Consider the following 24,128-nt stretch of genomic DNA (forward strand, 5'->3'; position numbering starts at 1 on the left):
TCATTCAGGTACAAAATTGTACCTTGTTAGAAATGTCAACTTCCTATAAAGTGCCAGATATTATCTTTACTTCTTCAGTTTTGGACGGATCAAGACCCTCCTGAATTGAGCTAATTGGGGAATGGGAACTCAACTTGCACTTTGGTATTCTGGTTGATTATTTATGAAAAATTAAATAAAACAAACAACAGCATTCCACCCTTCATACCCTCGTAACTACAACAAGAATGTCCATAAAAGGAGCTAGCCACAACTTTCGGAAGTCATATCCCGTAATGTGTAGGTAAAATGTTCTATGTTGAGTAGGTAAAGACTCTATGATGTCACTCATAGTGTCACTAAGCCATTACTGCCTAAAATGATTTCCTGTTGACAAACAATGTGAAGAGAAAATATTTCCGCCACACTATTACTCGAGAACCCTACCTACTATCTTGCCCTAACTCAGATATGACTGATTGAATGTGACCTATTTTGACTGGCTTTATCTTCAACTATACTCCACCAGCAACTAGGATTATAGTAGACATTGTGGGGCCCAGGGCACTTCAGGTTCAGTGGACGTCCCATCATACACAAAATTGAAACACATCGCAAATGACCCAAGTTACACATCAAAGTCACTTTATTGCATGTAATTGGAACTGACAAGTATTATATACCTAGAAAGGTTTTCGAATATAGAAAGTTTTGTACGGCCGCCCTGAGTGGACAAGGTGTAAGTTGCCGGGGGGGGGGGGGTAAAGAATAGTCACCACATATTCAAACACTGAGAGCTTAAAATGTTTGTTTTCAATTTTAATTCTGTGATTTAAATCTGTGATGTCATCTGCACAAAACATTTACTTAGGCTATTGTAATCTTCATTATTTATCCTTCAAACATGATACATTTGGAAAGTTCGCTTAGAAAGAGAAGACAACAAAGGTGAAAGTATTTTGCTCAATCTAATTCCATTCTGGAATCTTTGTGCAGTGAACTGAGTTCATTCACAACAATTGCATCCCATCTTTCTGCGAGCACATACACATAGCAGTTTATTGAGGAATGTGAACTTCAAGGATTACAGCTTCAAGGATTACAGCCTCAAGGATTACAACTTCAAGGATTACAGCTATTTTTAGTAGTATTATCCTATATTGCTCCATTTAGCAAAATTGCTATACATGGCACCAGCATGGACTGAAATTGAAGCTTGCTAAACATTCCTTCATGTATTCTAAAGTACTTTATTTTAGGTTCTCACTTTCCAAATTATTCTCAAACACTGAGTTGGATACAACCATGGAGGTAAAACAGATTTACCTCCATGATACAACTAGCAATAAAAAAGCTTGTATAAGTTTGTACATGAGTGACCTCTAAGAGTTTTATTGGGAGGGATGGGAAAGAAGGGATTGGGGCAGAAAGGGGCGATAACACCCTTGCCTATCCTGTAGTTTCTCCTTATATTAGGAGCAGGAAGCAAGTAATACAAATCACATTTGTTATCATTGGAAAATGGAATTTCCCCCAAAGTCTTTGGATATAGGAAGCTCCATCAGTATATGATTGGTAACAATGATGGTTATAGTGTAGTTGCTCATATGGTACAAGCTCAATCTATACCTCCTAAGGGGAACATCAAATACAGGCTGCTTATAGCAATACAATGGATTTGGTTTATAGTTTGATATACACAATAGTGTATAATAATGGTAATTGTAGTACATGTACACAATCATCACACAATACAACCTAAAGTTAGTTATTTAATTTGAAAAATAATTAATTAATTTTCTTTATAACCTATTTCAGTTTATGGTATTAGTTTCCTGTGTTGCATAGATTTCCCACAACTAAGGCTATAGTAGAGACGTTCAAGGTACTTTGCTGGAGATAACTTCTCCGGTCCTATGGTGTTTCAGGTAAAAATCCTGCTGGGTACTTCCACTTCCAACTGTTCAAGTTTCCATCCTTTGAAATAGCAAATATGATGAAAATTGATGAGGAAAATGGGTTATTAACACTGTCTGAAGATATAATGTACAACTGTGTTTTTTTTTATGATGATTATTATTTTGTTATCTCCCATGATGGGATGTCCAGTCTGTAGTTAGCAATATCATTTTATAGGTTGAACTACCAGTGAACAATATTAACTGAAACTTCTGACTGGTAGTTCTCCTTGCATTTCAGTGGTATCCCTAGCCCCTTCTCCATAGCATAATCCCCCCCCCTCCCAATTGAGAAGAAAAAAGAAAGGAAATATTCTATAACAAAATGCAATATTAACTGGACCTTAGGGTACTATATGACTTGTTATGGTTCCTGCATGTAAACTATTGAGAATAGTACTCTCTTGAGAGTAATTGGTTAAGAGAGGAGATGCCTAGCTTCTAGGTCCTAGGTCTCCATTTACAAGTCATGGTAGTGGTACTCCTTCATCCTCTCTTCATCCTTCTCTAATCCACAATTCGCCCTCTCCCCCATCCTTCAATTAAGAAGAAAAAAAGGAGGGAAAATATTTTGTACAAATTCTAAATCACAGCAGTGCCAGGTAAAAGGGTGCTATATATTTATTGTTTGTTCATTTCAAACTAACAGCATAATATTTACTGCCATTTCTTCAGCAATCCACACCCTTTCTTTAATCACCATGAATAAATTATCACCTTGTTCTGAATGGGAACATTCATGTAAAATATATTGCTTTAGTGTGATTGCCTAATATTAGCAAAAACCTGTTTACCCAATAGTTGAAATTAATAAACTTAGATAAGTTTGCTTCATGATGGTAGTAGGATATTTTGGTAATGTGCCTATCAGAAGTAGAGGGCGTTATGTTCATACGTCTTTCTTCTGGATTCATTTTCGTGAGTCAGAGTGGTGGCAGTCTTTAACTTTAATGTGTTTAAGTCTCATAATCCATGACCAGTGGCTGTTGCCAGTCTGCTGTAACCAATTATAATTGCTTTTGTATACGAGGCAATCTGCAACTTAAAAAGATGGTACAGTTAGGTAGACCAAAATGTATCATTTAGTTCTCACTGTTGCCATCAACTTTAATTTACCCACTTGTGATCAATGACTTGTCACATCCATTTAGGGTAAAAACGTGTAACTTAGTATCATAGGACAGAGAATGATTTTGCGGATAAACCAATGTATGAATATGACAAACTTATGTCACTTCATAATGCTCTAACAATAACATGTAGCTACCATAGACCCTCACATATGGACGGGGAGGGGAGGAGGGGAACAGGACCAGGAGTCATGCCATTTGTTCATTGGTGTTAAAATTGTCACACATCATCTGTATGAATGTGTGAAAATTATTGTTGTCCTCCCCTGTCTGCCCTCAATCATGGCTGTGAACGCAACCAGTAAATGCATAGCCTAGTAGCCCTTGTAAGCAAGAAATATGATGATCAATTGAAGCAATATATCTGAAACTGATTAAAGAACCAATATAATTATACCGTCCTATATCTATTTTTTGAGTTTTTCACAAGGAATAAACTGAAAAATTTGTATTGTATTTTGATACATTTTTAGTTCCACTTGAGAGATCTTTTCAAGAAAAATTATGCTTTTTAGCATAAAAGTACTGAAACTGAAATAGCAATATCTCATAAATGTCAACTTTGGTGATATGAAGGTGAATTTTTTTCAAACATTGAACATTTCATTGTGTGTTGCATTTTGCAACAGTTATAGGTACTTGAAAACATAATAATAATTCACCACAATTGCAACGTAAACAATGAAGTTAGGTAACAGGTTTGCAAGTGAAAGAGAGCATTACATTAATTTATGTGCAACTAAATGATCTGACTTGGATTAGAGAGTTTATAACAAGCTCTTTACCCAAATGATTGTAATGTCATTAATGTTTTAACTGGATTAATAGTAATAGACATCCAATTATGACTGAACTTATGGCTTGATTTTCTGTGCTGTCTTTTTTACTTCATACTTCACTCATTTTCATTTCAGTCAAGATACCTTGCTCCTCACATCCGAACACCATCCTTGTTATGTGTGAAAGCCTTAATCTGTCAAGATCATTGCTATCACTGTAACTTTTTGTGCTTGTGTAACAATTTTATGAAAAAAAAAAATTTACCAAGTATTACTCAAAACAAGATTGCATTCGAACAAACTAAAACATTCATTTTCACCAAATGAAGGATAATTGTAGGATATGGGAATTTATAAATTTGAGTCAATTCTCCAGGCAATTCTTGACAAATAAAACTAAGGAGTAATGACCTACATTGTCATGAGATTTTATTTTTACAAGGTATCAAAAAGATAACATGAACTCAACTCACTGATTAAGGATAAATTCCTCCTCATGCTATTGTACTCTGACTCATATAATACTCTTTCGTCCAGATGTCAAGGTATTCATAAATCTCAGTTCAGGTAAGAGATTATTTTAATTAGTGGTGGTCAATCATGTGCAGTGGCCTATGCATGAACTTCAAGTAATTACTGTAATATAAAGTGCAACCATCAAATTAATATTTGTCCACCAACTTTAATACTCAAATTGACTATAAAGAATCAGTGAAAGCTAGGGCAATGGTCACTTTGTTAGAGCATTAATAGTAGTACAATGGGGCTGTCAATAAATAAATTTACTACATTGTTTAGAAAGTAATGTAGAGGGATTTAGGGAACTTTCTTCATTCAACAGAGGTCATGAAAATTAATAACTACTTGTTATGAAATAATAAGAATTTATGCAGCTTCCTAATTCAATTTTCACCACCCTAATTATCTTCAACTCCCAGGGTGAATTTTAGTGATAAAGTATGACTCACTTTTCAGAAATTTGAGGTAAATATTGTATCAAAAATGGACAGAAATGTTTCCCTTTCAAGGGCAAACCTATGTATGTTGAGGGACAACATTTACATTGTCATCAGTAATAATTTGGCTATATGCTATTGTTTTCTGTTACTTTGGAGCTTTCTAATAATTATTGTAACAGAACAAAGTATCACCATTACACCAGAAGTTGCCCTTTGTGAAAAATAAGTGCCCTATCTAACTTTTTATAAATTTGTAAATGGGACCTGCTATCATTGCCACCTCAATATGGGCGGCCATTAATGCAGGCAATGTCCCACTTACAGTCTGTTGTTGACATCGGGCCCTTGGTAGCAACCTGGATTTGCCTCGACCACTAGCTTTGCATAAGCCAACCAGCAATTCCATTGTTTGGCCTAGGGCCAGTTAAACATTGACAGCTAAAACCAGTGACATGCCAAGTACTATAGTACTGGGCCAGGTTACCCTAGTACCAGTGATAGGCTTGTCACTTTACTGCTGTTACTCTATATGTTTTCGTGCAGTGTGCTCCTTCTCCTGCTTTCTCCGTTGAGGATGTAAGTTGCAGATGAAAGACAAAATGCTGCCAACATTTTGTATGTACTCACAGGACTTGTGAGTACACAAACATTATGTGTTGCTGCCACTCGCCTCAGAAAACAGTAATGGCATTACATCACTGGTAAATAGTGAAGATTGTGGTCTATCCGACTGGATTTATTTCCGAGGGTACTTTTGTTTTGTTAGGACAGGATGTGTGGGGTGAACTTAGTTTCAACAGAGTAAATATATTTTTGATGGTGTTAATTTTTTGGATGAAGACAATTTTTTTGGACGGAGTAAATATAGTTTTGATGCAGTAAATTTATTTTTGATAGAAAAACTATATTTTTTCTCATGTTAAATATTATTTTTGTTGTATCTTAATTATTATTATTTTTTTTGTGGTAATGGCCGCCCATACCTCAAGAGCTTTCAGCCACCTGTGATTAAGCTTTCGTGAAACTTAATTGCTTCAATAAATTTACCAAAGCTGCTTCTCTCTCCAAAGTGCTGTTCTTCTACTTCAGCAAGATGTCAATGAGCTCCATTGAATGAAGGTCGCTTCTCTCATGATTAGATGAGGTTGACTTAAATATAGTCCCCCCCCACCCCTCCCCCCTTTCCCTTTGTGCTCTCACCTCATCTGACAATAGCAAATTTAGTAAAACATTCTTAGAGGAAGTAAAGAGGCAAGGGAGAGGAGGGCCTACAGGATAAAATATTCCAACCTGTTCCAATGGAAAATTATTATGTGGGACCATTGAATGATTTACCCATTAATGTTACAGTAACCTATTTAAATACATGTTGCTCAGTAGGTTTATATTGTAATATGTAATAGTAAGTGTTTTTTCTGAACATTCTGAAAGGGAATGGGGCCGATGTCCATAGTTCGCCCCTCCACCCACCCCTCCCTGCACTTCCCTCTTCCAAAAGAGCAAAATACAATAAACCAAACCAAAATAACAGAAAAGTTAAGAGAAAAACATGAATGATTTCTTTTCACTTGTTGATTATAAAAACAAAAAGCAATTACAAATACGCTTGAGTAAAGTTCTGCAGTGACATTAACATAGATAGATTGACCTGTTTAATAAACAGTGTGATCTATAAGGACATCCTTACAGATAAATGAACAATGCATGATCATGCTTTAAGGACATATATATAGTAACTGTTAGCAAGGTACAGTAGTATCAATCAAATTCTTGTCTCTCTGTTAATGTCAACTGTAGTTATAGAACTTTAAGAAGTATATTGAAAACAAGAATCACTTTAGTACAACCTAGTTGGCCTCCCTTCCCCTCTCTATTTCCCCATCCCTCCCTCCCTTCCTCTATCCCTTCTTCCCTTTGCCCCCCCCCCTCGCCCCTCCTTCTGTCCCTTCCTAAACAAATGGGAAATTAAGATAAATGTAAAGACATAACAACAATTTTGTTTGAACTACAAAAGACAATTATTAAACTACAATTACATATAATCACAACAATTGGTATTTTTTAGGGTTGCATGTGCATTGAAATATTCAGTAATTATATATTCTGTTCAAATCGGTTGAAATTAATGTGATAATAGGAAGCAGAGATTGACAGCTATCATAATTGTTTAAAAATTGTAATATAAACAAAACACAGGTAGGTGTAATTCAAAAGGTTTAATAACCACTAAACCCTGCATTATGAAATAAATATTCATGCAGTCTATTCTTCTGTAGATCTCTGTAAAACTATTTATTGGTTCAAAGATATGTGATCTAGCTAATACAAGCTTAAATGGCCAAAAAATCGTGCAAAACACTGAAAAGCCTGTTATTGCAAAGATAAATTCTGCCATGCTTGAATTTATCTGATTACTTGATTACATTTTTGCATTGCTCTAAAGCTGTATTTTGCATTGGGCAGAAACTTTTCATTTAGTTGACCAAGCAATAGTACTAGAGACACATAATAGAAATAAGGCCCTGAACATATTAAGAGATCTATAGCGTGAAACCAATTTGAATGATTCTAATAAGCAAGTGATTCAATTAAAAGATTAAGTGTCACAATCAGAATGAGATTACTCACCACCTTAGTTAATAGTTTAATCCAAGATATACAATTTTTGTGCCACAAAATGTATATAATTTTAACTTTTTTGTGCTATAAGTTCATCATTTTTGTATAATTTTGGTGGAGAAACAATCTCTGGTATAGTTGTCTTTTCTTTTAGTCTCTTGTATGGTATTAAATCAATGCAAAATTCAGCTTTAAGCCAAATTAGTTGTAAAAAATCCATTAAAACACAACAAACATTTAAGTGTGGGTTACAGATGTTGTCAGTCCTGGTCAATACGCCTGCCCTGCTTCTTTCTGGCCTTGTACTTCTTTCTGAGATTACGTAGACATTTCTTCTTCAACTTCCTGCTCTGTAGATACTTACAGTCACTAGGACGCCTCACCGCAGCACTATTGGGGTTGTGTCGGTAAGCTACAGAGATGCCCCTCTGCTTGAAACATTCCATGAAATCATTGTTCAGGTCCCAGGTACACTTGGATGTCTGCGCATCTCTCATGCAAATGCTTTGCTCGCTCTCACAGTCACGTACAAGGTTGTGCATGGAAGCAGCCGGATTGTAGAAACACTGCATGTCTAAGGTCCAGAATTGAGTCATGGCTTCAGGGAAGAGCTCAGCTTCGAGTTCGCCACTTTGAGTGTGGGTCAGTGCTCCATAGACATCTGTAGGCTACATATGGGTGAAAATCAATTCAGTTGTTTCAATTTAAACTTTAGTAACATTAAGTGATATTGATAGAAGTAACCTATACATTGCATTCAATGGTGAGTGCTACATGTATATCCTCCCTTCCCACCCCTACCCCTACCTCCAACACTGTATCCCAACTGCCAACTTCCCACCCCCAGGCAACTTAGAAAGCGGCGCAGAAGGTCACGGTATTCATCTCTGTAGAGAATATCTTGTTGGAATTATGTAATAATGTACACTTTGAAAGGAAGCTAACAAACAATGAGCTACTTTCCCAAAATTCTTACCAAGCATGCTAAAATTTAATGTTTAAATTGAAAACTTATAGCTGGATGATGTTCACTTTATATTACACTGCAAGCTAGTGGGGTTTTTCCTTCTCTTTTTCTGTGGGCAATAAAGAATAGCTAGAATTAGCCCTTTGAGGTTCTTTGCATCACCTTTTCTTCATATGTTCCTTTCCACTTCAAAACATTGACTTACATTGACAAATACCACATTAATTGTGATTATGAATATCCATCACATCACATAGGTTTAGGCTCTATACATATATATCCTATGGGAGAGGGGAGAGGGTTACAGGATTCATGTATTAGCATAACAAGAAAGGCTTTTTGTGTACATCTTTCCTTTTCTTTAAAGAAAATTAGAAACCACTCATATTGTTTCATATTATAAAGGTCCTGCATAAAATATTAAATCAAAATTTGTACATATTACTTTTATATATTTTTTATATTTGAACAAATAAATCACATTCTGCCACAATTTTTTAAATCCCAAAATAGGGTTTATTTTAATCTTAAAACCAATTGTATATGAGAAGTTTAGTAATTAGAGAGTAAATCTTACATTGCAGTCGTTGCACTGCTTTGCATAACCACCGGTTAAACCTTTCATTTGGTAGGTAGTGACATCATCCATTTTAAGATGTAATCCACATCTGTTCATCATTAAAAGTGGTATTGTCTCATCTGTTGTTGGATCTGTCACATTCTCAAAGTAACCTAAAATAATGCAGCAAACGAAGATTAGTGGAAATTTTAATAGAAACAATCAAAAAGTAATAAATTAAATCAATTTAAACTAATAATCCTTACATGGGAAGAGAAAATTATACCGTGCCATTGATTATATAAACACTGTCTCAATATCTTGTCAATGGTTTAAGATATTGTTGATTGAATGGAACTAAACCCTTGATTCTTTCCTGGAATGGATCACAATAGGTAGTGTCTGATTCTCCAAAAGAATTTTTTTTCTTTTATAATATTCTTGTTGAGTTATCCTTTAAACCTGATACATTTTGAATGTTTGCTTAGCTGACACGATTCTCTGTATCAAGAATTTCATAGAATTTTCTTCTGTTAATGTGCTATGTATTACTAACAAAAACAAATACTTTTTTCAGCTGAATTACCATAATGAAATTAGTCCTCTGTTGTTACCAGATGCATTCACAAAACACAAACTACTATGAGGATGTGGCTTTGATTGACATTCAGATGTTGGAAACTTCCAACAATTGAAGTTAATTAGCATACACATTATTTCATTGAAGTCATTAACATAAACATTATTTCATTTGAAGTCATTACCATGAACATTATTTCATTTGAAGTCATTAGCATAAATATTTCATACTGAAATCTTTATTAGAAAAGAAAATAGTAACACATATAGTCATCGTAATTGTTTAGAAGGTCTTGTTCTTTCAATGGTCCAATTATAAATGGAATATGAATGTAAGCTCCCAATGCTCAATTTGATGCTCAACATCAACTGATTATACCAATAAGCTAAAAAGGTTTTTTTTGTTTTTTGTGGACTGCTGGAATAGAATTTACTATTTGTGTTCCAATCATGGACCCTAGACATCCCACCAGTTCTCAATCCACTCTTTTACCACATGTGGTGTTCACTGTGATCTTTTCAGTTTCTTTGAACACTATTCATACATTTTACTCACCGCTAATGACATATGTCTCTATCACATCTAACTCTGGTACACCACAGAAGCTTGCTTCTGTCCAGAGGCTGGAGTACTCTTCATTAATGAGATCAGGTGCTATCTCATCAGGCTTGAAAACTTCAAGAACAGTAACGTTGAACTTCATGTAGCCTTTGAAATATGTCTCTTCACTGAAAGGTAGATCATCTTGTATTTTATCGTGGATTTGGACAATCATTGCTGTGGAAAGACGAGAGAAGATGGTAAAAATAGAAGCAAGAATGTTAACATAACATTCTGATCAACTCATTTTATCATGAAATAATTTATGATAACTTGTAGCTCAGCACATCAGGTTTTGTTCCTTATAGCTAGCATAAATGTTCTAATTATTAAAAGCAGAACATTATTTAAATAAGATTAGAATTCAAAATAAAATAAAACTGTTAGCAAACTGCTTATCCACTAGAGAGCCTGTTTAATAGAATGTGTAAAAGTAAGTTGGCCTGACATTTCGATCCTAGCAGGATCTTCTTCAGAGGCTAAAATGATCTTTTAGCCTCTGAAGAAGATCCTGCTAGGATCGAAACGTCAGGCCAACTTACTTTTACACAAGATTAGAATTCATGAGAACTTGATGACTTTTGCACCAAATGGGTGTTAATTAAAAGTAAAATCAAGCAATCTTTCATATGTAGTATTGGTACCATGTTGGTACCAAATTTGTTTGTTACATTTTCTTCATTATCTGAAGTGAAACTTTTAGAAAAACTAGCCCTAGATTAATGATAATAAATTGAACATGAAAGAAGTTAGAAGATATACATGGGTGCTTTCTCGGTAGACCTTTCAGAACTTAATACATAAGTGTCTGACAACATCTGTATATATATATTTATACATACACACACATATATACAAAATATATATGTATAACTTGTGGGAACAGAAACTGTACTTAAGATTGTAAGTATGGAAATGCTGCCATTCTGTAATTGTTTTATAATTATAACTTGATAAATTCTAAAATATCTCAATATTTTTAGCACGCAATGTTACTTCATACAACTTTGCAATTGTCCAATAATGAAAGATACACATAATGAAATCTAAGTTCATATGTTGATGTAAAAGATCATCTTTGTTTTTAATATGTATTAGCTTAACATTATTTGATTAACATTGACAATAACATCACACAAAGCTGTAGATAATAATAGTAATGAGCTTAGTAAAGAGCCAGGCTTGGACCTGCCACTAGTTTTTATTTACCTTTAGATCTCCATAACACAAAGCTGAACATACACTCTTACTTATTATATATTGTACACAGTGATCTATTCAAGACCTTTTTAGCAAAGAACAAGTTGCAATATCTAAGATGAATTAATTTGATAAATTAGGGAGAACCAAATAGTCTTTCAGCACCTTTATGAGTTCTTTCTTCCCCTCGATGTTAATTGTATCGTTTCTTTTTAGGGACCAAATGTCTCAATACCTCCCCCATATTGGTCTCAATACCTCCCCCATATTGGAACTGAGATTTTAAGCGTTCTTGGTTATATAGTCATGTCATGAACAAAACACAAAATTCTTAGTTAATTAAATGTTGCCGATTTAATGGCTCTTGGGTAAGAAGTAATTAAGTTTTAGTAGAATATGAGAAGAAAAGGTAATTGAAAAAGAAAACATTTTTATTTTAAGTATATTGTTTTAACCTGCATGTAGAAACAAGTTTTCCATTTACTTTTTCATATTTGCTGCATGTTTGCAAGGTAAGGACTTCAGACCAATAGGAGAAAGGAAACTATGAATGTATATTATGAGCTTAGCTTTTCATTTTGCAATAACATTTTCAGTCATTTAAGTACAAGTTAGTATTGCTATTCCAAAAAATGAAAAGCAAAAACACAAATAGCAAAATTATCAAAGATTAATGTAAAGAAAAATACCAACTCTGATCCAAGACAATTTTTTTTAGGAATGCCATATTCTGAACAAATGGTCTTAATGATTGAAACATTTGAATTTCTAAAAACTCATCTACAAGAAATAACACCTTACCCAAAAAGTATGTTTTTAAGTTTATAATTTTTATTTTTAAATCTTGAGGGTAATAACCTTTAACTGTGTGGTACTAGTATTGATATTGGTAGTCACCACCAAGGAATACAAAATTATGTATGACTTCTTTACTGAATAATAATGTATACAGTTTTAAATGTTATAAAACCTAATAAACTAAAGCCTAAAGATATTTTAAATTACCCAATATGTTATATCATCGTGTAATTCATGTATTAATGTTGCCTGTAATTTTGTAACAATTTATAACTCAATACCTGAATATGTTTTAATTTATTGAAATATGGAACTGTATCATTTTACAATACACAGTTCTTTACAATTGGATAATTGAAACCTTTAGGGAAGCAGAGTTGGAAACATTATCTTAGCTTGCTCAAGGTTGGAGGATATATGCAGATGGAAAAGAAGGGACAAAATGATGCATTTTTAAAAATCAATAACATTTGTTTCTTTTCATGGTTACAAACATTTCAACAACTGCCTTGAAGAGAGGCATGGGAATTTGAAGGGAAAACTTGATTGCAGAAAGGAACCAATTTTCCTCAGCTGTCACCTAAATCATAAGTTGATCAGATAATTTCAAAACATTTTTCTTGTACAAAATTAGTAGAATGTAACCGCTGGTAAAGTAAGGGAACATCCCCAGACTTAACATTTGTTAACAAACTGCAATGTCTTACAGTTGAAAAAGTACATCTCTTTGTTTGTAACAGAAGTATGCATAACGAGCAAGATAATGCTACTTACCGAATGTTGCATCACAGAACTTCACTTGAGGATGTCGTACACCACAGCCACATTCATCAGCTGCCTTACCATAATGTAACATGGTGAAGCACAGAATCAAAATAATAAACCCAGTCTTCATCTTGATGAGAAAGGTTTTCCTGATCTCAAGTTGAAATATGACATTCAACGAGGTAAATCATGTAAAATATGAAACTAACAATGGAAACACAACTTGTGAAAGTATCTGGTTTGATGGTTACATATATATGACAGGTACTATGATGGGTGAGGTTTCTTATATGTTCCTCTGTCATACCTTTTTCCTCTACATGGACTGGGTTCCAGTTGGTTGGGGACTGGACTGTTCAAACTGTCTCTTAATTGGTTTTTTTATAATATTTCTTGATATGTTTTCAGGTTTATTAGATGAGGTCTACTACTAAGAACCAACCATGCATCATATTTTAAACTGGTGCTTAGAATATGATCAATATTAAAATAATTCAGTTTGACGCTTCTTATTTTGGTACCTTTGATTCAGAAGTGATATGCCTCCAATCTTCATCAATCATTTTTCAATCATTTTCACATCATCATCACTCGTCCCAAATTTTAATTACCCCTTTCCAAGTCATTTTGTTGTACGCCTTGCTTGACACCTTAATGAAATTTCAATCATTTATTTTCCCCCTTTGCCTTATGCAAACGCTGTCAATTTCTTCAAAGGCTGAGATGTAAAAAGAGACCTTGAATATGACTTATGTGAATGGTATTCCTGGGAAATTGCCAGATGGCATAGTGGGGGTGTACAAGTGACTAGTCCAATGATATTTCCTTGGTATATTACACAAATTTAGGTTTATGATATAGTTTAATTAATACACGAAAGTTCAATGTGACAATGTGACTACATACTGTGAAGTCAACGTTTAACAGAACTTTGAACTCCTATCTGTAGTTGTCCTGAAGTCAGGTTGTTCTTTAATTCCATGCCAAAAATTTCAGTGATAAAGACAACTTGTGCATACATGTTCCTCAGTGGTGAATGAACTCAAGATTTAAGCATGGATTAGGAGGTAGGGGGGAGGGATGGAGAGAGCGAAGGGAAGGGAGGTGGGTCTAGGTTCAGGAGGGGCATAGAAGGGACAACTAGTTTGTAGGTAGTAGAGAATATAGATTGTATTTCTCCTATGTATGGTTTAGAATTCAAATGTTAACAGTAGGAATTTTAGAGTGGTAGAGAGAAAGGAGGATGGGGGTACATTGGCAAAAATTGAACTTGACATAAAATAAGTTGACCATGTAAGTCTAATTGATTTGTTTCTAATCCAACCATTGTATTAATTGTGTAGTCATGAGAGAAATATCACTTGAAATGATTGCTAATGATAATAACTTCATTGTTAATAAGTACTGGATAGATTATATGTTAGCTAGATCCCAAAACTTGCATTACTTGCATCAATACGGGGATTCTAATCCGATTTTACTTCTACTAACTCTTACAAATGTTATAATTTTCCAGTCTTTGATTTTCCATTTATATGAAGCCACTTATCCTGTTACCCCAAATCAACACCCAAGTAGTTCATCTTCAATATGATTATGTATTTATTTACAACATTTTGTATTGATTTAAGCCATGGGTTGATTGACCAGTCAAAGGAACATCTCCCTAGAGGTTTGTAAGTTATGAAAGTTTACATATACCAATTATTTAGGTATAATATTGGTGTGCTGTTGTGACAGATGGAGGAATACATATCCCAAACATTAAGCCAGTCATGTTAAAGCCCTTGGGTTTGGTCCGACCTATGTATATAAACATGTAGAAACCTATACAGAAGCATGGTTGGATGGAAAATTACATGGTTAATTAGGACACTGCTTCATCCTTTTTCAACTATCATCATACCTATGATTTACATGCAACTATAAAGTAACTGGGTTTGGTTTTCTAATTTATATTTTATTCTGATGATGAGGTCATGTGCTGTTTGAAAGAGGACAGATATATATATAAATTTCGTTGAATTTCATATTCGACAGACCTGTATTAATATGATTTGAGATCTATATATACTTGCTAATTATGGTAACAGACTAACATGTGAATACCAGATTTGACAGACTAAATTAAGTAAGGAGTGAACTCAATATTTGACTGACCTATGTTCTACGTAATGATGGACGCATAGCAATAAGTGAACTGGAAACATTACCACTTTATCCATGCTATTTATTTATCACTAAGGTTCAAGTGAACATGAATTTAATATATTTACCATACCCTTAACAAAGCAAATAATAAGAGAAACACTTTTGTGGAATAAAGTATAGTAAAGTGAAGTAATGCTATGCAAATGAAGTAACATAAATTTTTGCTCAAAATTGTACAAACTGTGTACATTTCACATTTTACACTTGACTTGATTTGTCTGATATCATAACAGATAATCATCAAATTTCAAATATGATATTTTATGAAGTTTAACATTTCTATTTGAGGAGACATGGATGTGATTAAAAGGTTATTTATATTTATATAAACAAAATCCTCACGTTAAATATGGGAATGACTACCTTGACCATTGACTTATCCCAATGAGAAATAATCCTAAAAGAAGCTTGTGTGAACACTTTGGTAGGAAATCACACTGCCTATCCAAATAAGGCCATTCGTGTATTGCCAACATTTAGGCTTTCAGTAATGTGAAATTAAATAGCTCTATTCTAATGAGTCCCTCTCCTGACTTTGTTGAGTTTGAGAGTATACTCCTCTCAATTGAACTTCATTTTGCACTTTTGTTCAACTTTGTTGTTCCATTTTAGGTTACCTTGAAGAACAATTGTCTCATGAACATAAACACATTTACTCAGACTTGAAGCATCTTAAATCTTTTCCAGGATGCTGCCCTCTAAATCTGCTTTCAAATTTACATGGGTCATCCTTTGGCCATATGGTTCATATTGTTCAAACTTCTGTGACAATTACAGTTAGCATGAAATGTACATATACTTAGGTTAGAAATATGATGATGGCTGGAGAGGTGTTCTCACATATTGAAGAGAGCCATTGGATCATATTTTCATTAGATCTTCCTGATATGTTGCCCTCTATTATTCTATAGCACATGGTTTGTCAATGAATTTTGTTGTCATTTTCATGTAATTATTAGTTTCTGTTTGGAATACTAATGTTTGCAAGGGATAATACAAATGTTTTCTGTAATTTGTAAGTTCTTCCTCATTTGATAACGAACATCCTGATGGCATTTCACACCATAATTCAATTTCTTAAAAGGAAATTCTTGCATGGCATTCTCGAGATACTGATAATTGAAATTGTCACAGTTTGTACCGTAAGTGAACTTGAAGCAAACATGTGTGATGTCATCAACAGGTGTATGTCATAGCTCCACACTGATAGCAGATGTTTTGGTTTTACTTTATTTTGGAAGTAGAATATTTTAAAATAAATTTTGAAGAAAAATATGAAACAAATTTGTGCATTTGCCTCTATGACATCACAGTTTATTTCTGCTGCAGAAATTACCACAAAATGTGCAAAACATTTATTAATATCTCAAATATAGTACATAGGGATTGAACACAAATTTCACCATTGCAATAAACTTTGGCACCCCCAGTACCAGTAGTTCATGAATTCTTTGCACATAAATTGTTTTCATGCATATAGTTAACAATTGCATATAGACAACAAGCCTTCTAGTACCGGCGAATTGTTACTTTGGTGGGTAAGGAATCTGTTAGCCACTTGTAGGCTAAGTAGTACCACTGTCAGTTTAGAACAGTATGTGGTATCATTGATAAGTGTAAGCTGCTCCTTAGTACTGACCCTAATAACTGATATTAACATCTCTATCACTCTTCTCTCTGTGGCTTTGGTTTAAAATAGGGCATCTTTATAAGATCCGCATCATCCATGTATATTGACAATTAGATTTAGATGCTCTATGGAGATGTTTGGCTCATGGCCTCCTATAGCTTCAGCTACCCTCTCTCCCTTTCAGTTTCATTCCTTATTTGATATATTTGCTCAACCATGTTCAAGGAACTTTTTGGAAAAGTAATCCAGTAACAAAGTCCCAGTAACAAAAAAGTGACCTTTTGCTAGAAAACTGTACTATTAATTGATACATGGTATAATAGATTTTAGAATGAGGATTCATATCAAACACTATGGTCCATGTAATATCCTTTTTCTGTCATTGGGAAGAGGAATATTTAGGTGTATACGTGCTGTAATATTTGTTAACTGCACAAATTACTATTATTTTTGTTAGCAATGTTGAAATTGTTGGATAATTATGTTAGATATTTTATGTTCACTTAAGTGTTCTTTAAATCTACTAGCATACTACACATTTTTTTTTTTTTAAATGTCTATAGGATTTTTTGCTTGTTTATTCATGCAGTATGTCAGTAACAGGCTCTATAATCTGTTGGCCTTCATTACCTTCAAAAGACATTTCTTTCTCTGTTTGCCTGTGTAAATGTTACAGTCCTTCCTGGTTGTAACTGCTGCTGCTCCAAGGAGCAGTCTTGATTTACGAGAGGCAAAACATTCCTCAAAGGTTGGACTGAGAACCCAGCTGCAAACTTGATCATCAACTTCCATGCAGTGGCCAAAGTTTGTCTCGCAATCTGTAACTTTGAGGATTGAAGCACTGATTGGATTGAACCCACAGTCTTCTACTTGGAAGTTATCTGCATCTGTGTCACCAAGATCCAGAGCCTCACTCCTCGGATAAATCTGGGCAGAAAAAAAAAAGTGGCATGAAAATAGTTAATAATATTTTAAGGTAGAGGCAAAACAAGTAATCAGTTTTAGAAAGGATCAAGTGTGGGAGGGGAGAGGAGCAGGGGAAGGGGGGGAGAAGATGATGGTTTACTGATATCACTACTTTTTTAGATGCCCTGCAGTTTTTAACTGTATGAGTCTGAGATGTGTAACAATACTATTGTTACTCGAAAACCTCCCCCTTCCTTGTCTCCCAATCCCCTTCCACTCCCTGTCCCCTTACCTTCTCCCTTATCTCTGCCTTCTGAGCGTGATAAGGCAACTTTATTGTACTGACAAGTACTCAACTAAGAACTTAAAGTTACTGACCAAAAGGCCTACTGTCAATTCACAGTGAATGCTCATCTTTCTTGATAAACATTACACAAACAAGTCACATGATGATATATATCTTTGTATTATATATCTCCATGCAAAATAAACTGATTCAATTATGAAAGTTCTGAGGTATCATAACATTTTCCATTAAAGCATGTCTTCAGATCAATTTCAAATATCATGAAAACCAATATTGGTATAAACATGATATCCCCCCACAAAAATTGCAACTTCTTCTTTAACATCATTTTATGTTCGTTTCAATCAAAGTCTCAGAGTTACTAGTAATAGGTAGTCTTGAATATCTAGGTAGGTGGGCCGGCACAGGGAAGTAAAAATGTTATCTATGATGGTAATACAGTACAGAATCACAGAACTCCTTTTGAGTAGATTCATGACACTCACCTCACATCCACAGTCAGAATAGAAACCATTCAGTCCTTCTTGTTGTTCTTTGGTCAAATCTTCCCATCTTGCAACCCAGTTACAATTTGTGATGACTAAGTATTTGTAGCCTTGTGATGTTACAGCAATGTCTCCTGATTGATAGAACAATACAGTAAAGTAACAATGGGAAAATTTAGAATAAATTTGTAACTAAAAACTTGTTACATTTCTGGAATTTATAAAAGAGGAAACTTTTTTATTAAAGGTAGTGTATATAGTTGTAATGATTACTTAGCAACAGCCATTGACTTTTATATTATGTGGTTGCATAGATTTCAGTATTTAATGGTTGTATAATTCTGATCAATTGATATGATATTTGCATATAATATAGCATCCCTCAATGTTAGCAACAGATCAATGTGGTTAACACAAATTGGTTGCTCCTAAGTAGAAAGTTACTACATATTAAATCTGGAAATTTTGGGTCCCACAAAATCAGCGCTACATATTGGCCTATATAAAGTGTAATTCTTTGCTGTTGAAGTAGTTTTGGTTAACTGATTACTGGTTAACTGGACTTAATTAACTGATTGTGATTCCACCACCAGTTTGTGATAATCTTAACAGCTATTAACATCTGTTGTTAAAAATCATCAGTATTGGTAGCAAATATGCTTTCATAAAGGTCACCAATAAATTCAACAGTTGCAAATATCTGTTATCATAAATAAAATCATAAATAAAAATTAACACCACTGATAGAAGATATAAGGCACAAGTCATTTAATACATAGTAGCAAAAAGTTTGTTGTAGTATCCCATACATGTACAAGATAAAAGCATTACTGTACAGGTCATTACAACCTACCATTTTATTGGTGTTCAAGATATTCAACTTATAAAATATATATGATGCCTGAACAGAAAAATCATGAGAATGTTTGCTCTCTCTCTCAGGTCCAGCTAATTGGTTGATAGTAAATATGTTGTCCTTTTATCATTCAACTAATCCTCACCACATTTCATATCCACAGTACAGTTCTCTGTTCACATTCTGCAAAGAAGTGTTTTCTAGAACTGCAAAACTCTTGGTTAGGGTAGCTGTACTATAGTTAGGACTTTAAAGTGAAGCATTGCTTGATGGTGCCAAACTTGAGCGAAGTCTGCTTAAATGCTTGATATTTGGCACCAAGATAACTTGTGAGCACAAAGGATATTACAAAATCAGGAATACCGTTCAAATAGGAAACCAAAGACTTCCAAGGAAAAGTTTAAGTTTTGTGTCTTTAGAGTTTGAAATTGTGTGACCATTTAAGCATATATATCAGTATCTTCATTACTGTGCAGCTAGATTAAGGACATGAACACCTTCTCATATCCTGATATATGTTATATGTGAACATAGCTGTAGGTTAGGGTACAGACTATTTACAAACACAAGAATAAAGTGGGCCTGGAATCAATGTTTTGAGGTTTATTTTGTACAGCAGCATAAGAGAGATTAAGAAGCTTTTTCTTCTTAGCCTTATATACTGTCACAGCTTTGTAAAATGCTTGTGCTTAACTTTGAATTGTGGCTGGCACTGCAATATTACTGTATCGAATTTGAGATTAATAAGAGCATACCTAGAGCAAGTTTTCAACATTCCAATCTTACCTGTAAATAAGAAATCATTCTCGGAGTTGTCCTCTTTTTGTGATTGTAACAATCCAGGCTTTCCACAGATTCCACCGGTAGGTGTAAAGAGGGATACAACATGTTCTGTCATGTATGTCATCTCACCCTTGAAGATTTCATATACGCTGACATTGTATCTGAGATTCTGATTGTAAAGGTAGCCTCTGTCCCTTTCTCCGGGTAGAGCGGCCTTCTCGGCATTAAGTATTGATCCTCGGAACGCTGTACAGAAAATAGTAATAAAACGTTTTGTTGCTTCAATGGCAAAAAACTGTTGTTTCCTCTTCCTTGACTTTCCACAACTCTCACAAGTTTTCCAATATGTATGACTGAACTTAGCATGAAGTCAGTACTGCTGAACTTGTTTCTACAGAGATACTAATACAGCACATAGTAAACATAATTCCAAACAGATAATTTGACAGTAAAGGCAATAAAAAGAGGCTATGATATGATGTCATTTAAAAATCATAATGGACCTCTGTATCCATTGTTAGAGATCCCTTCCTCTCTGTTGCCTCCCTCCCATATCCCATCTCTTCCCTTCCCTCCATTTTTCCCTCCTCTCCCTCCTGGTAACCTTTTCTTACCAAATGTTTTGTATGCTTTGGAAATTCTGTTGTCCTTCAATATTGTGATATTGAGATAGAACGTGTTGTAAATGTACGGTGTACCCTTGCCACGACAACTACTGGTGGCTGTTCATAAGGAGTCGTAGCATTTTATTTGCCAAAATTTATAAAATGGACAATAGAATCACTGTGTTTGTAATTTTAGAATAAAGAAAAGTACTGCAAATATTCCGTTTTTGTGACTGGTCTCCACTTTGAGCTGGCTTGCCATAAATAGCATGTTGTTATGTAGCAGGGTCATTGCAGCTTCGGTCTGCTTCTGTAAGTGAGCACCAGGGCCGGATCAAGAGGGGGCCAAAGGGGCCATGGCCCCGGGCCTCCCACCAAGAGGGGCATCCCACCACTGATTTTTTTTTTAGTGCCATAACATCGCTACGATGCGCACATTGCGGACACCAGTACTGACACTCAGTGAGACATAAAAGTTAGTTAAACCATATATCTAAAGTTCTAAACGGGGGGGAGGCAGAACTTTTGGGTCTGCAAGCCTGTTTGCCTAAGCTCTATAGCCACACTGCATACACCTAAATCTAGGCCACTGTCTCACGAATGCAGACCACAGTAGCGCAGATGCATGTTGCAGCATGTATATATCATATATGGTGTACACAGTGCCACAGCGCACTCGGATTGGAAGTCTGGGAACACTACAAAGCTTACACGTGTGCTTTTTATACGGGATGGCTATGCATTGCAAGATCTAAGGATTCTTGAAGTCTGGTGAATCTAGCTAATTGATTAGATTTTTAAGCTAAATTTAGATTAAAAGTTTCAAAACATATGAATATAAAGTTGAGATGAATGAGATCCAGTGTTAGTATGACTAGGCCTCACTAGCTGTTGCTTTTTAAGTCCTGTAATGTTGTATATACTTATATGTATATATATACATGATTGTGTTATAATGGTATGTAAAGGTATTCACATGCAGCTATTATGTGTTAGAAATCATATTTATAAGTCTTTGGGTTTTTACAGAGTTTAAGTTTGTTAAACATATTTGTTTAAGTAAAACGTTTCAGTAATTTTTGTAAGATTTAGATTTCTTAAGTTGCAAAAACATGTTATGTAATTTATATTTAAAATAATGTTTTTGCAAATACTTTTTGAAACTTTTTCTATCATGATAAAAAAACATTCTAATATGTAGTCCATGTGGTATTCATCTCCCAAGTCTTTTTAACATATACTATAAGGTGACCTATAGTCTTACATTTCTCACTATGCCTAAATCTGGATGCATGAAATTCTAAATTTTCATATTCTCAAGTATTTTTCCAAACATACATAATAGTAAATTTGTTTGATTTGAAAATTTATTTTAACGATCAAAGTAGGCCTAAACGACCGCTCAATATGTTATTGTAAAGATGGGTTTGATTTTTGTCAATTTTAGTGCAATAACATCATTACAATGAGCATTTGGCGGACACCAGTACCGTCACTCAGTAGTTCAAAAATTGCTAGAGGGGGCCTCCCACCACCAAGCTGGCCCCAGGCCTCCCACAAGCTTAATCAGGCCCTGCCAAGCACTAATAAAATCGAGCAATGAACCATTGGTCGGGTATGTGAAATTGGGATCTGTAGTTTTCAAGGGAAAACTGAGGTAGCTAGGACTGATTTTGGGAAAGGAAAATACCTGTCATGTGATGTTCAGTTTAGTCTAATTCAGTTTACTGTTTCCCAACAGTTAGGAAGCATCTTAGCGTTGCTCACTTGAAATATTCTCTGTGTAATGAGCTTGGCTGAACTTTTGCATATCCCATTGCAGAAAATAACCATTAGGTAAAACTTGGTGTAAGATTTCTCATTTGGTTTGTGATTAATAGCAAATATCCTATAATAAACAGTACCTAGGTGACAAAATGTTTAGAATCTAATAGATTGGTAATTAGTTGCTAATTGACATTGCTTTGGTGATATGCTTTTCTGTTTGATCTGCTGCAGTCGTGTTCTGACTGGTAGCAAATTTGGCCCTGAATCACCTCAACAAAAATATGTCATAGCATTCACAGAAGTTAGGGAGTAATTTGAATTGATGAATTAAAGTTACCAAACTTAATTGTTATAACAAAAATTAAGGAATTATACAAACAGAAACTGGTGAATTATTGTTTCTAAAGTTGGTGAATAAAAAAACTGGTAACTTACCAAAACTAACCAAAATTGGTGAAGTTATACATACAAAATATATTGGTGGATACATTTACAACACTTTCTGCTTTGTAGTGACCAACATTGGTGGATTATACAAACAAAAACTAGTGCATTATTGTTTCCAAAATTGTTGAATTATAATAAAAAACAAAAGAAATTTGGTAAATTGCACTTCCCAAAGTTGATGAAGTTATACATACAAAAATTGGTGAATGACAGATCCCAAAGCTGGTAAAATTGTAGTGAACAAATTGTTAAATTATACCTACAAGCATTGGCTAATTATTATACTTACCAAAATTAAATGAATTAAACTTACCAAAATGTGCCTGGCAGAATCGTGTTTGCGGGTGAGAGATGTAATTGCAATTACATCTTTGGCCAGATACAGTGGTCCCAACGAAAAAGAGCAAAATTGTGAGAAAAAGTGTGTGTGCCATTTCCGCTAAAGGAAAATGAAATCTGCTTCTGGAAATGAGAAATACTGTGTACACGAATGACAGGATGCTTCAAGAAATAAATTACAAGTGACTGTCTCCTCTACCCTCCCATGCTACTTATATAGCTCCCAGATAAGTGCAGAATCTTAAACATTACCTGAATTGTATCATCAGAGTAATTAATCACTCCTGCATTAAGTTCAGTGTATGCATTAATATCTTACTCTGTCCATACAATAATAATTAGTTAAAAGACCAGCCAATCACAAACCTTGTTTTCTCTTATTCAAGGAAAGTTTTTTTCTTACTATCTTTAGAAATATATCTTGACCAAGTATTGCACTCACTAGAAGGGGAAGATTTATCAAATTTTAAAAGAGATTTAAAATGATTTATTGTGTCTGGATGTTTGGATATGGATCACAGAGCTTGTGACATTTCCAGTGAAGGTGGGTTGGAAATGACATATTAAATTCAAACAGCTTAAACAAGTTAATGATCTATAAAGTGATCATAATCCATTTTATGACCTCCCTCTTGTTTTCCAAACTTGTTCTAAAATCAAACTTAAGAGCAGCAGGCTATAGCTTCAATCTTGCAAATGTGTCAAAACAGTAAATTTGTCTATTTGATACTGCATGCTCCTTTGTCTCATGTGCACGTTTTGATTGAATTGTAGAGACATATTAGTGATGCCATTTTGTGATATTCTGTGAACACTTTTGGCAACAGCAGAGTGAATGATGTTATCACAGCAATTCAGCCGAATCTATTTTTTATCTTTTTTAATCTTTTCTTTATAAT

General features: G+C 34.4%; 4 protein-coding genes across 8 annotated transcripts in view; 2 read left to right on the forward strand and 2 right to left on the reverse strand.

Annotated features, from left to right (window-relative positions):
• LOC139961180 (synapsin-like) overlaps positions 1 to 24,128 on the forward strand; it is a 545,708-nt gene that overhangs the window by 369,549 nt on the left and 152,031 nt on the right. The window lies entirely within an intron of this gene.
• LOC139961191 (uncharacterized) overlaps positions 1 to 24,128 on the forward strand; it is a 234,028-nt gene that overhangs the window by 115,273 nt on the left and 94,627 nt on the right. The window lies entirely within an intron of this gene.
• Positions 6,360 to 13,242, reverse strand: LOC139961166 (tissue inhibitor of metalloproteinase-like). Its single transcript, XM_071960127.1, has 4 exons — positions 12,903 to 13,242; positions 10,086 to 10,307; positions 8,969 to 9,123; positions 6,360 to 8,092 (listed from the first exon to the last, which is right to left on the reverse strand). Exons 1-4 carry the CDS (start codon positions 13,021 to 13,023, stop codon positions 7,685 to 7,687), a joined length of 906 nt encoding a protein of 301 aa, XP_071816228.1. The 5' UTR covers positions 13,024 to 13,242; the 3' UTR covers positions 6,360 to 7,684.
• Positions 15,107 to 23,424, reverse strand: LOC139961167 (metalloproteinase inhibitor 1-like). Its single transcript, XM_071960128.1, has 4 exons — positions 23,204 to 23,424; positions 20,075 to 20,317; positions 18,433 to 18,566; positions 15,107 to 17,661 (listed from the first exon to the last, which is right to left on the reverse strand). Exons 1-4 carry the CDS (start codon positions 23,322 to 23,324, stop codon positions 17,341 to 17,343), a joined length of 819 nt encoding a protein of 272 aa, XP_071816229.1. The 5' UTR covers positions 23,325 to 23,424; the 3' UTR covers positions 15,107 to 17,340.

The sequence above is a fragment of the Apostichopus japonicus genome, chromosome 20, assembly GCF_037975245.1.
Source record: "Apostichopus japonicus isolate 1M-3 chromosome 20, ASM3797524v1, whole genome shotgun sequence".
Classification (NCBI taxonomy): Eukaryota; Metazoa; Echinodermata; class Holothuroidea; order Aspidochirotida; family Stichopodidae; genus Apostichopus; species Apostichopus japonicus.

What these genes read in the sequence shown, in the direction of transcription:
- LOC139961167 (XM_071960128.1), bottom strand. Translation starts at nt 23,324, where the DNA reads ATGGCACACACACTTTTTCTCACAATTTTGCTCTTTTTCGTTGGGACC. An exon ending in ATTCTGCCAGGCACATTTTG is followed by an intron (nt 20,318 to 23,203) that starts GTAAGTTTAATT and finishes TTTTCTGTACAG; the next exon opens with CGTTCCGAGGATCAATACTT. An exon ending in ATTCTGACTGTGGATGTGAG is followed by an intron (nt 17,662 to 18,432) that starts GTGAGTGTCATG and finishes TTTTCTGCCCAG; the next exon opens with ATTTATCCGAGGAGTGAGGC.
- LOC139961166 (XM_071960127.1), bottom strand. Translation starts at nt 13,023, where the DNA reads ATGAAGACTGGGTTTATTATTTTGATTCTGTGCTTCACCATGTTACAT. An exon ending in GTTCTGTGATGCAACATTCG is followed by an intron (nt 10,308 to 12,902) that starts GTAAGTAGCATT and finishes GTCTTTCCACAG; the next exon opens with CAATGATTGTCCAAATCCAC. An exon ending in AGCAGTGCAACGACTGCAAT is followed by an intron (nt 8,093 to 8,968) that starts GTAAGATTTACT and finishes ACCCATATGTAG; the next exon opens with CCTACAGATGTCTATGGAGC.